At 33.2% G+C, this 15,208-nt stretch overlaps 1 protein-coding gene across 4 annotated transcripts in view; it reads right to left on the bottom strand.

Annotated features, from left to right (window-relative positions):
• The window catches only part of ESCO1 (establishment of sister chromatid cohesion N-acetyltransferase 1), a 40,481-nt gene extending 28,967 nt beyond the window's left edge, over nt 1-11,514 (bottom strand). For all 4 annotated transcript variants that reach the window (XR_009697348.1, XR_009697349.1, XM_061169496.1 and 1 more), the window contains exons 1-5: nt 9,894-11,514; nt 5,825-5,942; nt 4,161-4,221; nt 3,133-3,247; nt 250-381 (exon numbers count right to left, since the gene is read on the bottom strand). Coding sequence is in view for 2 of the 4 variants with exons in the window: in XM_061169496.1 (XP_061025479.1) it covers nt 250-381; nt 3,133-3,247; nt 4,161-4,221; nt 5,825-5,942; nt 9,894-11,441 (1,974 nt within the window). In the remaining 2 variants the exon portion in view is untranslated. The remainder of the gene's footprint in view (nt 1-249; nt 382-3,132; nt 3,248-4,160; nt 4,222-5,824; nt 5,943-9,893) is intronic.
• Between the last annotated feature and the right edge of the window lie 3,694 nt (nt 11,515-15,208).

The following is a 15,208-nucleotide window of genomic DNA, read 5'->3' as shown; positions in this document are numbered from 1 at the left end:
TTGTTAGAAGAGGTTCAGTAACACTTTAAAAATATAACTTACATTCAAAAATCCCACAACATACACCAGCCAGAATAAATTTGCTGGGTTTTATGTTTGGCTCTGTTTTAAAATAAGCCTGTATATATACTACAAGGGCTTTGTATATATTACCATCTCCTAAAGACAAAAATGTTTCAATGACTTAAATTTGGCAATTCATCTCTAATTATCTGATTCTGCATTTTAGAAGTCATGAATTCCACTTACCACATATTTTACAGCACTTATAAACTGGTTGTGGAAGAGCAGATGCTGTGTTTCATCTTCTGGATTTGAAGCTGTGTAAAGCATGCCACAAACACTACAGGAAACTGCTCCAAATCTTTTTTGTCCTGCATCCTATTTATAAAAAACAAACAGAAGGTTTTTTCCCCCCCAAAAGAATAATTCCAGAACATCAGCCTCTAAAGCTATAACATGAACATAGAGTGAGAAGTGTTTAAAATAACATTCAATGTTGATTATAAAAACTAAGATGTTAATCTTTGAAATCTGTATGTAATTTTATTAAGAACCATTTTCCATTTTAGTAATCACTCACTCCACAGCATTTAATAACAACTGAAAGGAACTGAGAAGTATCTTTAACACTACAATCTTAGTTCTAGAGCCCCAAACAGCAAATACTTTATAAATAAGAACTAGTATGTATTTTGTATCTGTGAATAATTACACTGCTAAAGTTTAGAAGAAATAATGTTTCATAGACATCTTTGGTTTTGCTCTAGTTATATTAAAAAGAGTATTTATGTCACCAGAAACTCTTGAGAAAAGGTAAAATTAAACATTTTCTATTTTCTTTATATCAAATAAGTATGAAAGACTGATTATAATCACCTGTACTCCAGCAATTCATACTTGTGCTGTAGAATAGTAATTGTTTCCAAAAGGTTTTCTATTCTTGTCCTTACTTAACAAGAAAAATTACAGCAATATGATCTAACCTTAAGAATAATATATTAACTAAAAAAAGCATAATCCCTTTATTTTCTCTGCTCTAAAACTGTATAATTTCAGCTAATTACAGGAAAAAAAAAGGATCTCAGATAACTGTATGCTACTGCATTACAGCTAGGGTCACAGAGCAAAGAGAAATCAAATGGTAAATAAAAGATTGTATATAAAACTAAAGGGAAGTTCATTCTAAAAGATTCAAACTATTGAAAAAAATGTTACCTGAAATTTCAGGGCGTTAAAAAAAATTTTTTTAATTGTGGTTAAGATATAAAACATAGTATTTACCATCTTAACTATTTTTAAGTGTACAGTTCAGTAGTATTTAGTACACCCACATTGTTGTGCAACCAATCTACAGAATTATTTTTATTTTGCAAAACTGAAACTCTAGGGACTTCCCTGGCAGTACAGTGGTTAGGGCTCCGCACTTCCACTGCAGGGGGCACAGGTTCGATCCCTGGTCAGGGAACTAAGATCCCACATGCCGCAAGGAGCGGCCAAAAAAACAAAAACAAAACAAAACAAAAAACTGAAACTCTATACCCATTAAACAACAGCTCCCCAACACCGCCCCCCCAGCTCCTGGAAACCACCATTCTACTTTCTATCTCTATGAATTTGACTATTCTAGGTACCTTATATAAGTAGAATCATACAGTATTTGTCTTTTTGTGACTGACTTATTTCACTTAGATAATGTCCTCAAGGTTCAACCATATTATAACATGTCAGAATTACCTTCCTTTTTAAAGGCTGAATAATATTCCACTGTATACATACACAACACATTTTGTTCAGCCATTCACCCACTGATGGACACTTTAGTTGCTTCCACCTTTTGGCTACTGTGAATAACGAATACAGGCATACAAATACCTCTTCAAGAAGGCAGTTTTCACAGTAATGAGTAAGCAGCTACCTTAGTTTCCTCACTGGTAAATGGAAAATAATAGTAGTACCTATCTCATACTTTTTTATAAGGCTTAACTTAATTAAGTGGAGGAGATGGAACAATGCATTCAAAAATATTAGCTGCTATTATGATCATTAACATCATCATTACCATCAACTCTTGACGAGCACTATCCAATAGAAATGTGATCCACAAAGGTAATTTTAAATTTACTAGTAGCCACATTAAAGGCTGCAAAAGCAAACAGGTAAAATTAATTTTAATAATATATTTTATTTAACAAAACATATCCCAAATGTTATCATTTCAACATGTATTAAATATTTTAAAAAATTAGTGAGATACTTCACATGCTTTTTTGTACTAATCTTTGAAATGCAGTATGTATGTTTACACATAGAGCATACCTCAGTTGTGACAAGCAACATTTCAAGTGCTCAACAGTCACATGTGGCTACCATATTGGACAGTGCAGCTCTAGATTCCACTTGTCTAATCCTGTTTCACTATTATACTGATTTGACAACAGAAACATTATTAAATTCGATGAAACAACTTTTTCCCTCACTAATCTTTCCTAAAAATTTCTAGACAATTCTTACAAAGTTATTCTCCCATATTAAAGTTAGAATCAATCATCTAGTACCAAAAAATCCTATTAATTATGTTAACTGGAACTACATTAAATGTTGCTATTATTTTGGGTTCTTCATTTTTTTATACTGTGCTCATTCAAAGTAGATTTTTAATCAATCAAAATATCTCCCTCTTTTCCACCTTGCCACCTAATTGTACTTATTTTCTAATTCAAATTAACTATTGGTTTATCTTCCTATAAAATGTAGTATTAAAATTATAACATACACTAAAATACAGATATTTAAAATCATCTTATTTATTAAGCTCCGTGTTATTTTAATATTTAAACTACTAAAAAAAGGTAGTGATCAAATGACACATTTAAGAAATAACAAATGTGAAATAAAGTGTCAATCTGTTGTAAATAAAACTAGAAGTATGGAAATTTGAATTTTTATTATTTGTTACAGGATGGAATCACTGGGGGGGGGGTGGCTGTCATAATACCAAGAATATTTCCATAATTGAGACTTAACGGCGACAAAAAAGCTCTTTAGGAAAAAAATGAATTTATTCCTTCACAATGTGCATAAATAAGATGTTTATAACATTTCACCAAAAAGGTCAAGTTGTATACTTACTATGATCAACTGTTTTTCATCAGCTTTCTCTGCTTCTTTTAGTTTCAATTCTTTTGGAATTGTTATCTCCAAATGGGAATTACACTTAGGCCAAGAATGATTTGGTGGTATCTCCCTTTAAAAAAACAACCAACCAAACAAACAAAAACTATTAAATGTTATAGATCCATATCACTTCAAATCACTGGTAGGAAAAAAAAACCTTATTTTCTATACAACACTGACAAATATCAATTCCAAGGGGGGAAAAATAACCTTTTAAAAACCAAAACAGGGAAGGAAACCCAAAGAAACAACTAACTTGCATCAAATAAACAAAAAACTGCAGCACTAACTATAGTATGTTTTACATTTCATAGTTTTAGCAATTTGAGTCACTACAGTTTGTCCTACATACTGTTTTCAGTAATGAGTAAAGCCAAAAAATCATACTAATTTAATTTTGAAATTAAAGACAACAAAAAGCTTTTAAGCTACTGAAAACACTTTTACATGTTGCTAACACTCATATCATGGAGGTTTTTGGGAAAAAGGAGCATTCTCAAACACTGTTGCTGGGAGTATAAGACACAACCACTTTGCAGGGAAATTTGGCAATGCAGCTTAAGTCCTATAGCTATGAATTTATCCTAGATATAGTCACGTAAGTGGACAAAGATATATGTGTTTATTGCAGGACTTTTTTTTTCTGATAGGAACAAACTAGAAACAACCAAAGTTTCTATAAAGTAGAGAATTGTTAAACAATGGAATATTCACACAGTGAAATCTACTGCAGAATTTAAAAGAATGAGGAAGGAATGTAGAAAAGATGCCCATAACACATTAAGTAAAAAAATAAAAGCTACGAAATAGTATGTATAGACATAGAAAAAACTAAAATGAAAAGAGAACTTGTATCACCTCTATGTGAAAAACTGAGGGTTACTAGCACAACCTTTCAGGGGAAAAAACCCCCAAACTCAAAACTTGCAGGTATAAAATTCTGAAGTTCTCATATTTATACTTATATTAAACTAATACCTTACCTGTTATCACTGGTCTTAGATGTTTGGTTAGTGAGTATATTGTGCTGTTTGGGAGCTGAACCTGTGATTTAATCAAAAGATGGGTTATGTACTAAGCCTTTGTACTAGCTCTCCACCTAATGGTTAAAAATTATAATAAAGACAAAACCTCAGTGCACTAAATGCTTTATTTTTAATAAACACCATTTGATAAAATTAGAGCCCCTTCCTAGAAATTACTCTTCAGAGAAGAGGCAAAAAGGCTCTACAGAGCTGCAAAGAGATCTAATGGTAGATCAAGTTTGTCTCTAGTTTCACCAATAATTACTCACTGAACAATAAAGGAAACTGTTTAAATGCTTGCATAATTATACAATCTCTAAATGGAAATAAATGAAAACATGTTTAAAAAAACCTGTAGGACTTCCCTGGTGGCACAGTGGTTAAGAATCTGTCTGCCAATGCAGGGGACACGGGTTCAATCTCTGGTCCAGAAGACCCCACATGCCACGGTGCAACTAAGCGCGTGCGCCACAATTACTAAGCCTGCGTTCTAGAGCCCGCGAGCCGCAACTACTGAAGCCCGCGAGCCTAGAGCCCGTGCTCTGCAACAAGAGAAGCCACTGCAATGAGAAGCCCGAGCACCGCAAAGAAAAGCAGCCCCCGCTCGCTGCAACTAGAGAAAGTCCGCGCACAGCAATGAAGACTCAACACAGCCAAAAATAAAATATAAATAAATAAATTTATAAAAAACCAAACCAAAACAAAAAAAACCCTGTAGTCTCTGGAGTTTTAATCACATTACTAATCAAATAATGCAATAATCAATTTATTTTCTAATGAATAAATGCATTTCTTGTGTTCATATTATACTTCCCCTTCCCCCACTAAGAGAAAAGGTTAAATGACATGAAACGGAAGCAATTATCTGAACTCAATATTTTGCTCCAAGTGTATCCTTCCTTTACCAGAGAGAAACAACAGAAATTAGGAATTTCTTTTCTGTTTCTCCTGGTGCTTCATCTGATATAGGTGAACTAATCCCCATCCAAGAGTTCAAATAATACTTGCCCAAGTTTTTTTTTTTTTTGGCCACTCCACACAGCTTGCGGGATCGTAGTTCCCGGACCAGGGGTTGAACCCGGATCCCGGCAATGAAAGTGCCGAGTCCTAACCATTGGACCGCCAGGGAATTCCCCCCAAAATTTTCATAAGGTTACAAAAATAAAGTTGTTTTATGGTATAAGTGGACACACTGCAGCAACTGATTAAATTCTTAATTCAAAGATAGAATTACTAAGATGGAAAACTGAGTAATTAAGGGTTAAAGAACCTGAAGTGGTAAAGCACAGTCATTTATACTTGAGAAATAAACTGCTACCACTAATTTAAGCAATTCATTAAGTAACACTTCTCCAGAAAGTAAGTGCACAAACAAAAGATTGAAAAACAAAAGAATTTTTGGTAGGGAATCAAAGAATCATCTTAAGTACTGTAAACAAGCCAATCAACAGAAGCAATTCTCCCCCTTCAAAGAATGGTGATAATCACACATCAGAAAAACATAAGCAATGGTTAAAAGAAGGATTTAACAGGCTTATTTGGTAGTGGATATAGTCTACTGTTATGCTGACAAAAATATGTCTGACCACTGTGAAATCCAAACAATATTTTCAAAGTATTACCTGGAAATTTACTCTCCCCTGTATCAATTTTTGCTTGACTGAGCAGAGTTGAAACAGTAGTAGTGGTATTTTCCACTGGATTGTTTTCAAGCTTAGATTCCAAACATAGGCTGCAATTCTAAGCACATATAATTCAAAACGTTAATATTTGCTTTTATATCAACCTTTGAGTCTTATCCCAATACTTTCAGTGAATTTTAGCACTATACTAAGAAAATTTAAGATAATATATGGAGTAATTCACACAGATATGCCTTAAAAGTCTCTTTATGATCTCCCTACAAGCTACCCTCCTCAGCATCAACTTCTATTATTCCTCTTCACACTAGATTGAAAAATTTACCTCTCCAACAGATATATTCCATATTTGCCTGGCTCTATACTTTTTCTGAGTTTCATCTACCTAAACCTCACTGTCCATTAATAGCCACTGTAACATCTCACTACTGAGCACTCAAAATGTGGTTAGTATGACTGATTTATTACAAATGTAAATCACACACCAGATTTTGAGGTGTTAGTACAAAAAAAGTAAAACGCCTCAATTTTTAAAACTCATGACACATTGAAATAATAGTATTTTTATATGACAAGTTAAATAAAATCTATTAATTTTACCAATTTATTTTTTTTAACGTGGCTACCAGAGATTTTTAAACAATTTATGTGGCTCACATTATATTTCTACCGGATAGTGCTAATCTAGAACACCTTACCCCCTGTATAAACTCAAGTCATTACTTAAATATTAACCCCTCCCATGAAGTCTCCTCCAAGTTTTCCCATCCCCTTTCCCCAAATTTTCCATCTACTTCATCTCTGTCTTTCATGCCCTTATCACTTCCTATTTTGAATTAGTTATTTGCTTTTTATTAATCTCCTATAACTCTTAAGAGCAAAGACTATTATTATTATATTTATCTTTGTATTCCCAAGAGCCCCTAAATCAGAACTCTGTCAAAGCAGATACTCAATAACTACCGAAGGAAAATACTACAAACTCTATCAACATTAGCTGTCTCAAAGAAATGGAAATGAGGAGGTGAATAATTAACTTTCTATGTGTATGTATGTGTGTGTATCTATCTGTATTGTGATTGTTACAAAGAACATGTAACATTATTTTTGAACATGACATTTTTGAAAAATGAACATTATTTTTGTCATTAAAAAGCAGAAAAATTAAAAACAGTAAGAACAATTACATGTTACTACTTAATCTCCATTGGGAAGTTAGTAAATTACTAGTTTCAAAAACAAATCATAAAATAATTGAGCTTTAAAATTCATAAAATCCAAATAATTTAAATTCAGCCCAAAAAATTCAGAGGGCTATCAGATGCTCAGCCTTATCAACCATCATCATTTTTCAGTACTGCTGAGACTGACACCATATAATAAAAAGAGCAAAATTACAAGCAGCCACAGAAAAGTTTTCAAATGATTTAAGGATTGTTTTTTACATTCTCCTATTTCCCCAAATATAAATCCGGCTAGATTCTGAAGCCAGCCAATCTCAGTTCAAAGCCTGACTCCATCACTTACATGGATCTCTAAGCCTCACTTAAATCTCTAAGCTTCACTCTCCTCACCTGTAATATATGTATAATAACAGAACTCATGCTGTAGAATGTGGTGACAATTATATGAAGCTCTCCTCTGCCTAACAAAGAGGCAGTGTTCATTAAACAAAAGCTACTATGATGGCTGAACTAAAACATCTTAGCGTTTATGGGAAGAAGAGAAATTTCTAAGTGACTAGTACAATGTAAATTCCTTAAAGGCAGGAAACATCTTCTGTAGCCTTATTAGCACAGTGTCTCGGATGCAGCAAGCAATCAAATATGTCTTGAAATGATGTGGTCACCACCATATCTCCTGACCACTCTGTGATAGTAATTACATTGTTGGTATCAGTGAAAAAGTTGGAAACAACCTAAAAGTGCTTTAACAGAGGAAAACATAAATAAACTGTGGTATATTCCTTTACAACTATTAAAATACCCATGTATCAATAAATATCAAATGTGCTGAGTGCACAAAATCAAGTTGCAAAAAATATGTATATATAGAATACACACACACAAACTATGTTAGCATTTATGTAAACGTTTAAAATACAAACAATGCTAAGTATTCTTTATAATAGATATATATACATACACAGTGAAATCAAAAATAAAAACGTAAAATATCCATACCAACTTTAGAAGCATATTTAACTCTGGGGAGAGAGGTGAATGGAAAGTAGAGGGAAGTATGGTCTTTATATCTGTAATGTACTTTTCTTATTTTAAAAGACCTGAAGTCAATAAAATGTTAATTTTTGTCAAATTTGGGTGGTAGACACAAGTATAATATTGGTCTCTCTGTAGTATTCTAAACGTTTGAAACTCAAGACTTCTCAAGTAAATTTGTATGTAAATAAAAATTTTAACACAAGTTTCATAGGACTGTTTCTCATAACATTCCTCAAGATAGAGGTATTGCATAAATCCAAAGCACATCTCAGTAAAAGCAGCATTACAGAAGATCAAAATAATGTAGTCTAACTAAACATCTCTATTCTAGTAGTTAGTCCAAAGGAATGGATTTCTTATTTCTCAATATATTCCCCATAAACTATCTGCCTTTTGAGTTTTGACAGGCATTTATGCAGCAAGGAGTTAAAAGATACACTCTGCAACTACACCTGGAGTGTAGCTGTCAATTTTGACAAAGGCACACCCTGAAGAGAAAGCCACTCTGTGCCTGCAAGAGGCCACACTTATTACTCATTCTACCACTCACTACTTAATTACTATCACTATTTGAATAATTGTCTTCTAATTGTCTAATTGTCTTCTAATGTGATGCTTTCATTCACGTTCGCACAGAAAATAAAATCTAAGAGTACCACATTGTATCTGTTCCCTTTAAGTTCACTTTCAATTTTGGTCCACGAGAGTAGACAATAATCTGTTTTCGGGGCTTCTGACACAAGCCCTGACTCCTTACTCAAATTTGCTTCTAGACCCAAATGCCTCAAAAGAGAACTTTAAATCACTCCTAAAACTTTAAGGTGACTTGACTTTTTTCTCTACCCACGATTTTTTTCTCAAATGATCTTCTAATATTCAGAGTATCTCACTGTAGAAAGAATGATGGGCTGAGAATCAGAACACCTGAATTCAAATCTATTTGCACAACCAAACATGTGACCTAACTCACATTCCTCTATTGCTCTCAGCTTTCTCATTATAAAATTAAGTAACTAAAACAAATTGGTGGAGTTCTAAAACTCAGTATTATAGAGCGCTTAAGTTTGACACATATAAAATTTCTGCCTATTGCTTTTATATATTGGTATTTTACCTATGATTTAATTTGGAAAGAAATGGGCTCAGCTGCTTTTATAAGGTTTCAAAACTACTTCTCAGATAATCATTCAAGTTTCTTCCAGCTATTTAGATTCTGTTTTTCAATTTACTTTTCCATTTTAAAAATTCTTGGCCACTACAATTTTATTCTTAGCCTGAGGACTGAATTATTTACATCTTTCAGACATTTTATTTGCCAATTGTTTAAAATGGTCACACAAGTCAAACCAAAAGGCATCTCTACTATTAGCAATGTTTAATTTTTAAATTTTATCAGGTGGGGAAAGTTGATTTGTGCCAGCTGAAATTAATTTTAACAACTTGGTCAGAATTGGGCCCAACTTCAGAATTGGGCCCAACTTCAAGTTCTACATTTTAGTCACTCACTATGAAACAGTTTCTGTGGTTACAATTAATAGAAAAAGGAAACAAATCAGTGTGTTAAAGGAAAAAGAAAAGCTAGACTTCAACAGGTTTATGCTTCACATAAAATAAAAATGAAGGGTGAAAATAAGGAAACAATGACAAGCATTCATGTAAATATGAGACATCTAAAGGCGTCATTAAGTTCTATCACTCACTACAAGATTGGGTTAATAAAATAGAATTCCTTAACATTTTACAACTTAATTCTTAAAATATGTTGTAAACACTTAAATCTTATCAGAAAGTACTCAGACACCTCTATGTACATGATGAAAATAGATTACCTTATCTGGTGTTGATTCAAAAGAATCTTTCTTCTGGTTATCCAATGGCTGATCAGGAGGTGGTTTTATCTGATTACCCAAACAACAATTTTCAGGAGGCTTTTTGGGGGTTTTATTAATGTCAACTGTAATATCATTAAGTTTAACTTCTTCAGAATTAATTTCTTTCATTTCTTCCTGCTGGCAAGCTTTATTTTTATCATCATGTGGTTTTGACCCTAAAAATGTACTTTCAGTCACTGGATGATGCATTTCTAATGCAGGCAGTGAAAAACTGGGTCGTAATAAGCACAATTTAGGGGAAAATTGAGAGTCTAATTTATTCTGCTGCACAGAGTTAAATTTTGAGAGTTTAATTTTAGTCCAGTTGGAGTTCTTTTTAGTTGAGTTGTTTATTCCATTTAGAATACATTTCACAGGCTTTGTTTTTCTACTGGGGAAGAAACGATTACACTGAACATCCTGACTTGTTTCCTTCTGATGAAGTATTTGTCTTTCAGTATCAGTCTCTTCCAATTTTATTTCTGTAGGCTTCTCCTCCTTTACATTTTCCATTTGTGAAGATTCCTTTTTTACCTCTACAGTATCTGACTCAATTTCACCAGCAATTTCTTCACAGAGCTGGAGAATGCTCCCTCGTTTGCTCTTTCCTGCTTGCTCCAGCTCATTATCTATACTTTGTTCAGGCACTGATGGCTGTGGACTTTTTTGGGATTTTGCACTAGTATTCACTTGTGTATGAACTGACTTCTTCATCTCATTCTTTTTAGAGACCACTGAAGTAGCCATTTTTGATCTTTTTATCTCAGAAGAAGTTATAGGCACAGATTTTGTTTCCTCTTTTCTAGTATTCTTCTGAAGACACTTTTCAGATCCTTTTATGCACTGAGAACTACAAGTATAAGCTGGCTGATGCTCTACTTTGCGTTTTTTTCCTTTTGGGGAATTTATTACTTCATTAGTTACAGAATTTTCATCCTCTTTAGAATCAGACTTTATTTCCAGTACTTTTCTTTTCACATGTTTCTGATTTGTTTTAACTTTATTAGATTTACTCTGAGTATTGCTACAGTGCTCTTTTTTTGTTGGTGGCAAACTCTGTTTAACTGCTTGAACTTGACCCTGAATGTCTCTACTACGCAGAGACCTTGTTGAAACCTCTGTTAACTGTTGTAGTCTTTGTGACCTCCGGTTAAGCTGTTCATTTGATTTAGGGGTTTTGTGCACTGACTTTTTCTGAGATAATTTCTTCTGCTTTGTAGATTCTTGTTGTGAATGTCCCTTTACAGTCACCATATTTTTATTAATAGGTTTACTAGCTTTTTTATCACTGGATGCTGACCTTGTGCTCATGCATGTTCCTAATTCAGGCTGATTGACTTTACTTTCATTGGAAGATTTAACCAGTGATTTTATAGCTTCCTTTGGACCTGATTTTTTTACTAGATTCTTTTGAGAACCTTGAATTTGTGTTTCTAGATTCTTATCTTCACTCTTTTTAATAACACTGGAGGAATTTTCTTTTGATTTCTCCTGAATGGACATCATTCCTGAGTAAGGTCCTCCTTTTCTGAGTAGTTTTTGAGATTTTTGTGTCCTGGTAGTTGTAAATGTTGAATGTCTAGTACTATTACTGAGCAGCAGTCTTAAAAATCAACTGATACTGATACACATTTTCAACAAAAATACTAGTTTGCTAAGATTTCTGTCATCCTTATGACATGAGAAAAGCTGGCATGAAGGCTGAAAGATATTTGCTTTACTTTGGACGAGGCAATAGAAATTTCAGGAAAATTTAAAATCTAATCTGATATTTTCAGAACTTTTTATGAAAAAATTTTAATTCAAGTTTGATCTATTTTTTAAATTTTATTCAATTAATATCAGTTTTCAGGCCTAGCCCTATTACTGGAGGAGTTATTTATCACTGACCTGTCTGTTTTGACAAAGTTTTTGAAAACTTTTTTCTTCTGAAGTCTACAGTTATTGGACTTTGATTCATTGGAAACATGTCTTACAGTCAACACGTTTCTTTCCTTGTTTGTTGAGTCTGTTCGTTTAAAGTTCTTATCTAACCACTTCCGTTTAATAAAATAGTCTATTAATATAGATTTCCTTTTGTGCTGCCATTTCTGGAAAAATAAAAAAATAAAAATTAAATTTTGTACAATTCAAGAAATTTAGCAATGCTGATACTATACAGAAATAACCATGACTTACGTAAACTCTAACTTCTCTTTCTGAATTATTTAGTCTGTATACTTAAGGGTAACAGAAAAAAGTATCCCAAGTGCAGTCTTATAAATAATGGAAAACCTGTCTTATGTAAGCATAGAATAGTTGAAAATCAATCTATTCCTTGAGGTTACTTACATTTCCTTTCCCACAAGAAAGAATTGATCTTTCAGCCACCATAACTCATAAAAATTTGACAAAATCATTCCTTATAATTTCCTTTCAACACATTACACAGCACCTAAAAGTAAAATATTTTAAAATGTTTAAAAGGTACAAAGATGTAATCATTCATTTACATCTCATCAAATCTATTAACCAACATGTTAATCTATACTCCATAATTTTATCCTATCCTACCATTAGTCTTCAGAGCTCAGTTTACACATAGCACTTAATTTTAGTATTTCTAACCTGAAGTAAACTATGGTACATGTATCCAATGAAATAAAACGTTTCTATTTCATTGATGAAATCGATTTTATGTTTTAAAAAAAGTTTTAAAATACAAAATACAATTCATAATATAGACATATAATGGTTAAGCTCGTAAAATCTTATTTTGAGGAAAAACAGTACACATAAATAACTATATTCATAGAAAAACAGTGACACACAATAAAAAAAGCAGATTTAAACACACACATTTACCTCTACTCTCATGTAATACCCACCAAAAAAAAAGCAACAGATTAAAACGAAGCAAGACAAAACCATAAACCCAAAGGATGAAGAACAAAAGTGTAGATGATAAAAATTAAACGTACAGAAGCTACAAAGAAGGACAAATAACTAACCTCCAGACTCAAAAAAACCTGATCCTAAACTAGAAACTGAGGAAAGCCAAGTGAGAAGCAGCTCTACGTAAACCACAGAATCCCTCAAGAAGCAGAAATTGGCAGTACCAGGAGATGGGATATGGGGAGGAAAATGGGACTCACAAAAGGGGAAAGACTGCCACACAGCCATTCCAATTACTACTACCCAGAAGACTACCCCTACATCACTCCCTAAAGACTGGTATAAACTTTTGGAAGGAGTAAAACAAAAGGTCTTTGGTCTGTGGGCTCAACAGTCACAGCTGAGGGAGGAAGTATCATACTGACAACAGAGTGAGTAAGTAGCAGTACACATACTGATTACTGAAACCCAATCCTTCCACCCCAAACCCTCTTTGCCTACTCAGAGACTCCCAGAGGACAGCAGCCTAGCCTATGCCTTCTAGGAAGGAAACTAAAAGATCATTTTCTAATGAATTTGACAAAACTAGAGAAAAGACCTAAAAAATACTGATAGGGCTCACAGTCATAAATCACAGACACACACACACTCACTCACTCACACCCTACCAGCAGGAGACTACCCACCATCCACAGTTTCCAATCAGTTTTTAGTGTCTCACTTGTAACCATGAGCAAAACCAGAATCACCACATACAAGAGAACCTTAAAAAAAAACAGGGAGGAAGTAGCTTGGAAGAAAAAAACAATGCACAGACAAAAACTAAAAATAAGTTAATTCATCCATGAAACAAATATATAAGAACGTTCACAGTACAAAAGGAACTCCTGAAAATTAAAACTAATATTAAAGAAATTAAAAAGTCAATAGAAGCAATAGAAGATAAAGGTAAGAAACAGCATAAGCTTATCACCATAATATATTCACCAGAAGTAAACCACAGATGGCTGGTGAAATGATAACAGAATAACAAATTAGAACCAAATCAAAATACCATATTTTACCTATCAGACTGGCAAAAGATCAAGAAGTTTAACAACACAGTCTTAGCAAGGATTTGTGACAGGTTACTCTCATATTACTGCAGGTGATTCAATGTCTATGCAGGACAATTTGTCAATATCAATCAATATTATATTATAAATGCTAAATATCAATTTCATTTTCAAGACTTTATATTACAGATATACTTGCACAAGTGCACAAAGACACAAGTAAATACAAAATTCATTGGAACACTGGATCAACAGACTGAAAATCCACAACATCCATCATTATAAACCGCTTTATAATTAATGATACACTCATACTATATCATGCAATCATGTCAAAGCAGAGATGAGATTCAACTCAATTCCAGGCAAAATTCCCACAGGCTTTTTATACAGAAACTGACAAGCTGATTTTAAAACTTATGTGAAAAAGCAAAAAAAAAAAAAACCAAAAAAAACCACATACAGTAGTCAAAGCCCTTTAAAAAAAAAATTCGAAATACACTATCCGATTTCAAGACTTACTAAAAAGCTACAGTAATCAAGACAAAGGGACACAGAGATCAATGGAAGAAAATCCAGAAATAGACCCATACATTTATGTTCAGTTGAAAAAAAAGTCTGAAAAAAACAGTGTTGGAACTACTGGATATCCAAGTAGGAAAAAAAAAAAAAAAAATCAACACTTACCTCACAGAACACACAAAAATAAGTTGAGACTGATCACAGACATAATGTAAAACTATAAAACTCTAAAAGAAAAAAAAAGGCAAAAATCTCTGAGACTCTGAGGTAAACAAAGATTTTTTAGGAAGGAATCCTGTTCATTCCACATAAAAACTTGTCCAAAAATCTTAAAAGCAGCTTTGTGTCCAATAACCAAAATCTGAAAACAACCCAAAAGTCGGGTGAATGGATAAACAAAAATGTGGTATGTCAATATAACAGAACACTCCGCAATCAAAGGGAACAAACTACTGGAACCACATGAATGAACTTCACAATCATGATGCTGAATGAAAAAGGCTAGACACAAAGACTATACAGACTATGATTCTACTTTTTGGAAATTCTAGAAAAGGCAAACTTATCTACAGTAACAGAAAGCAGATGAGTCACTGCCTGGGGTCAGGAGTGGAGGGAGAGATAGACTTTCGGAGGTAATGGAAATGATCTCTATCTTGATTATGACGGTGGTTCCAAAAGTGTGTAAATCTGTCAAAATCCACCAAATTGTACACTTTAAAAGGGTGCAGTTTATTATACATAAATTATGCTTTAATAAATCTGTCTAAAAAATAGAACTGTAAGTAACTGATATGGACCTACAGCCGAGAAACATTGTTA

Source organism: Eubalaena glacialis, chromosome 15 (assembly GCF_028564815.1).
Source record: "Eubalaena glacialis isolate mEubGla1 chromosome 15, mEubGla1.1.hap2.+ XY, whole genome shotgun sequence".
Taxonomy (NCBI): domain Eukaryota; kingdom Metazoa; phylum Chordata; class Mammalia; order Artiodactyla; family Balaenidae; genus Eubalaena; species Eubalaena glacialis.
Note: the sequence above shows the minus strand (reverse complement) of the source record. Positions and strands in the feature narration are given on the sequence as shown.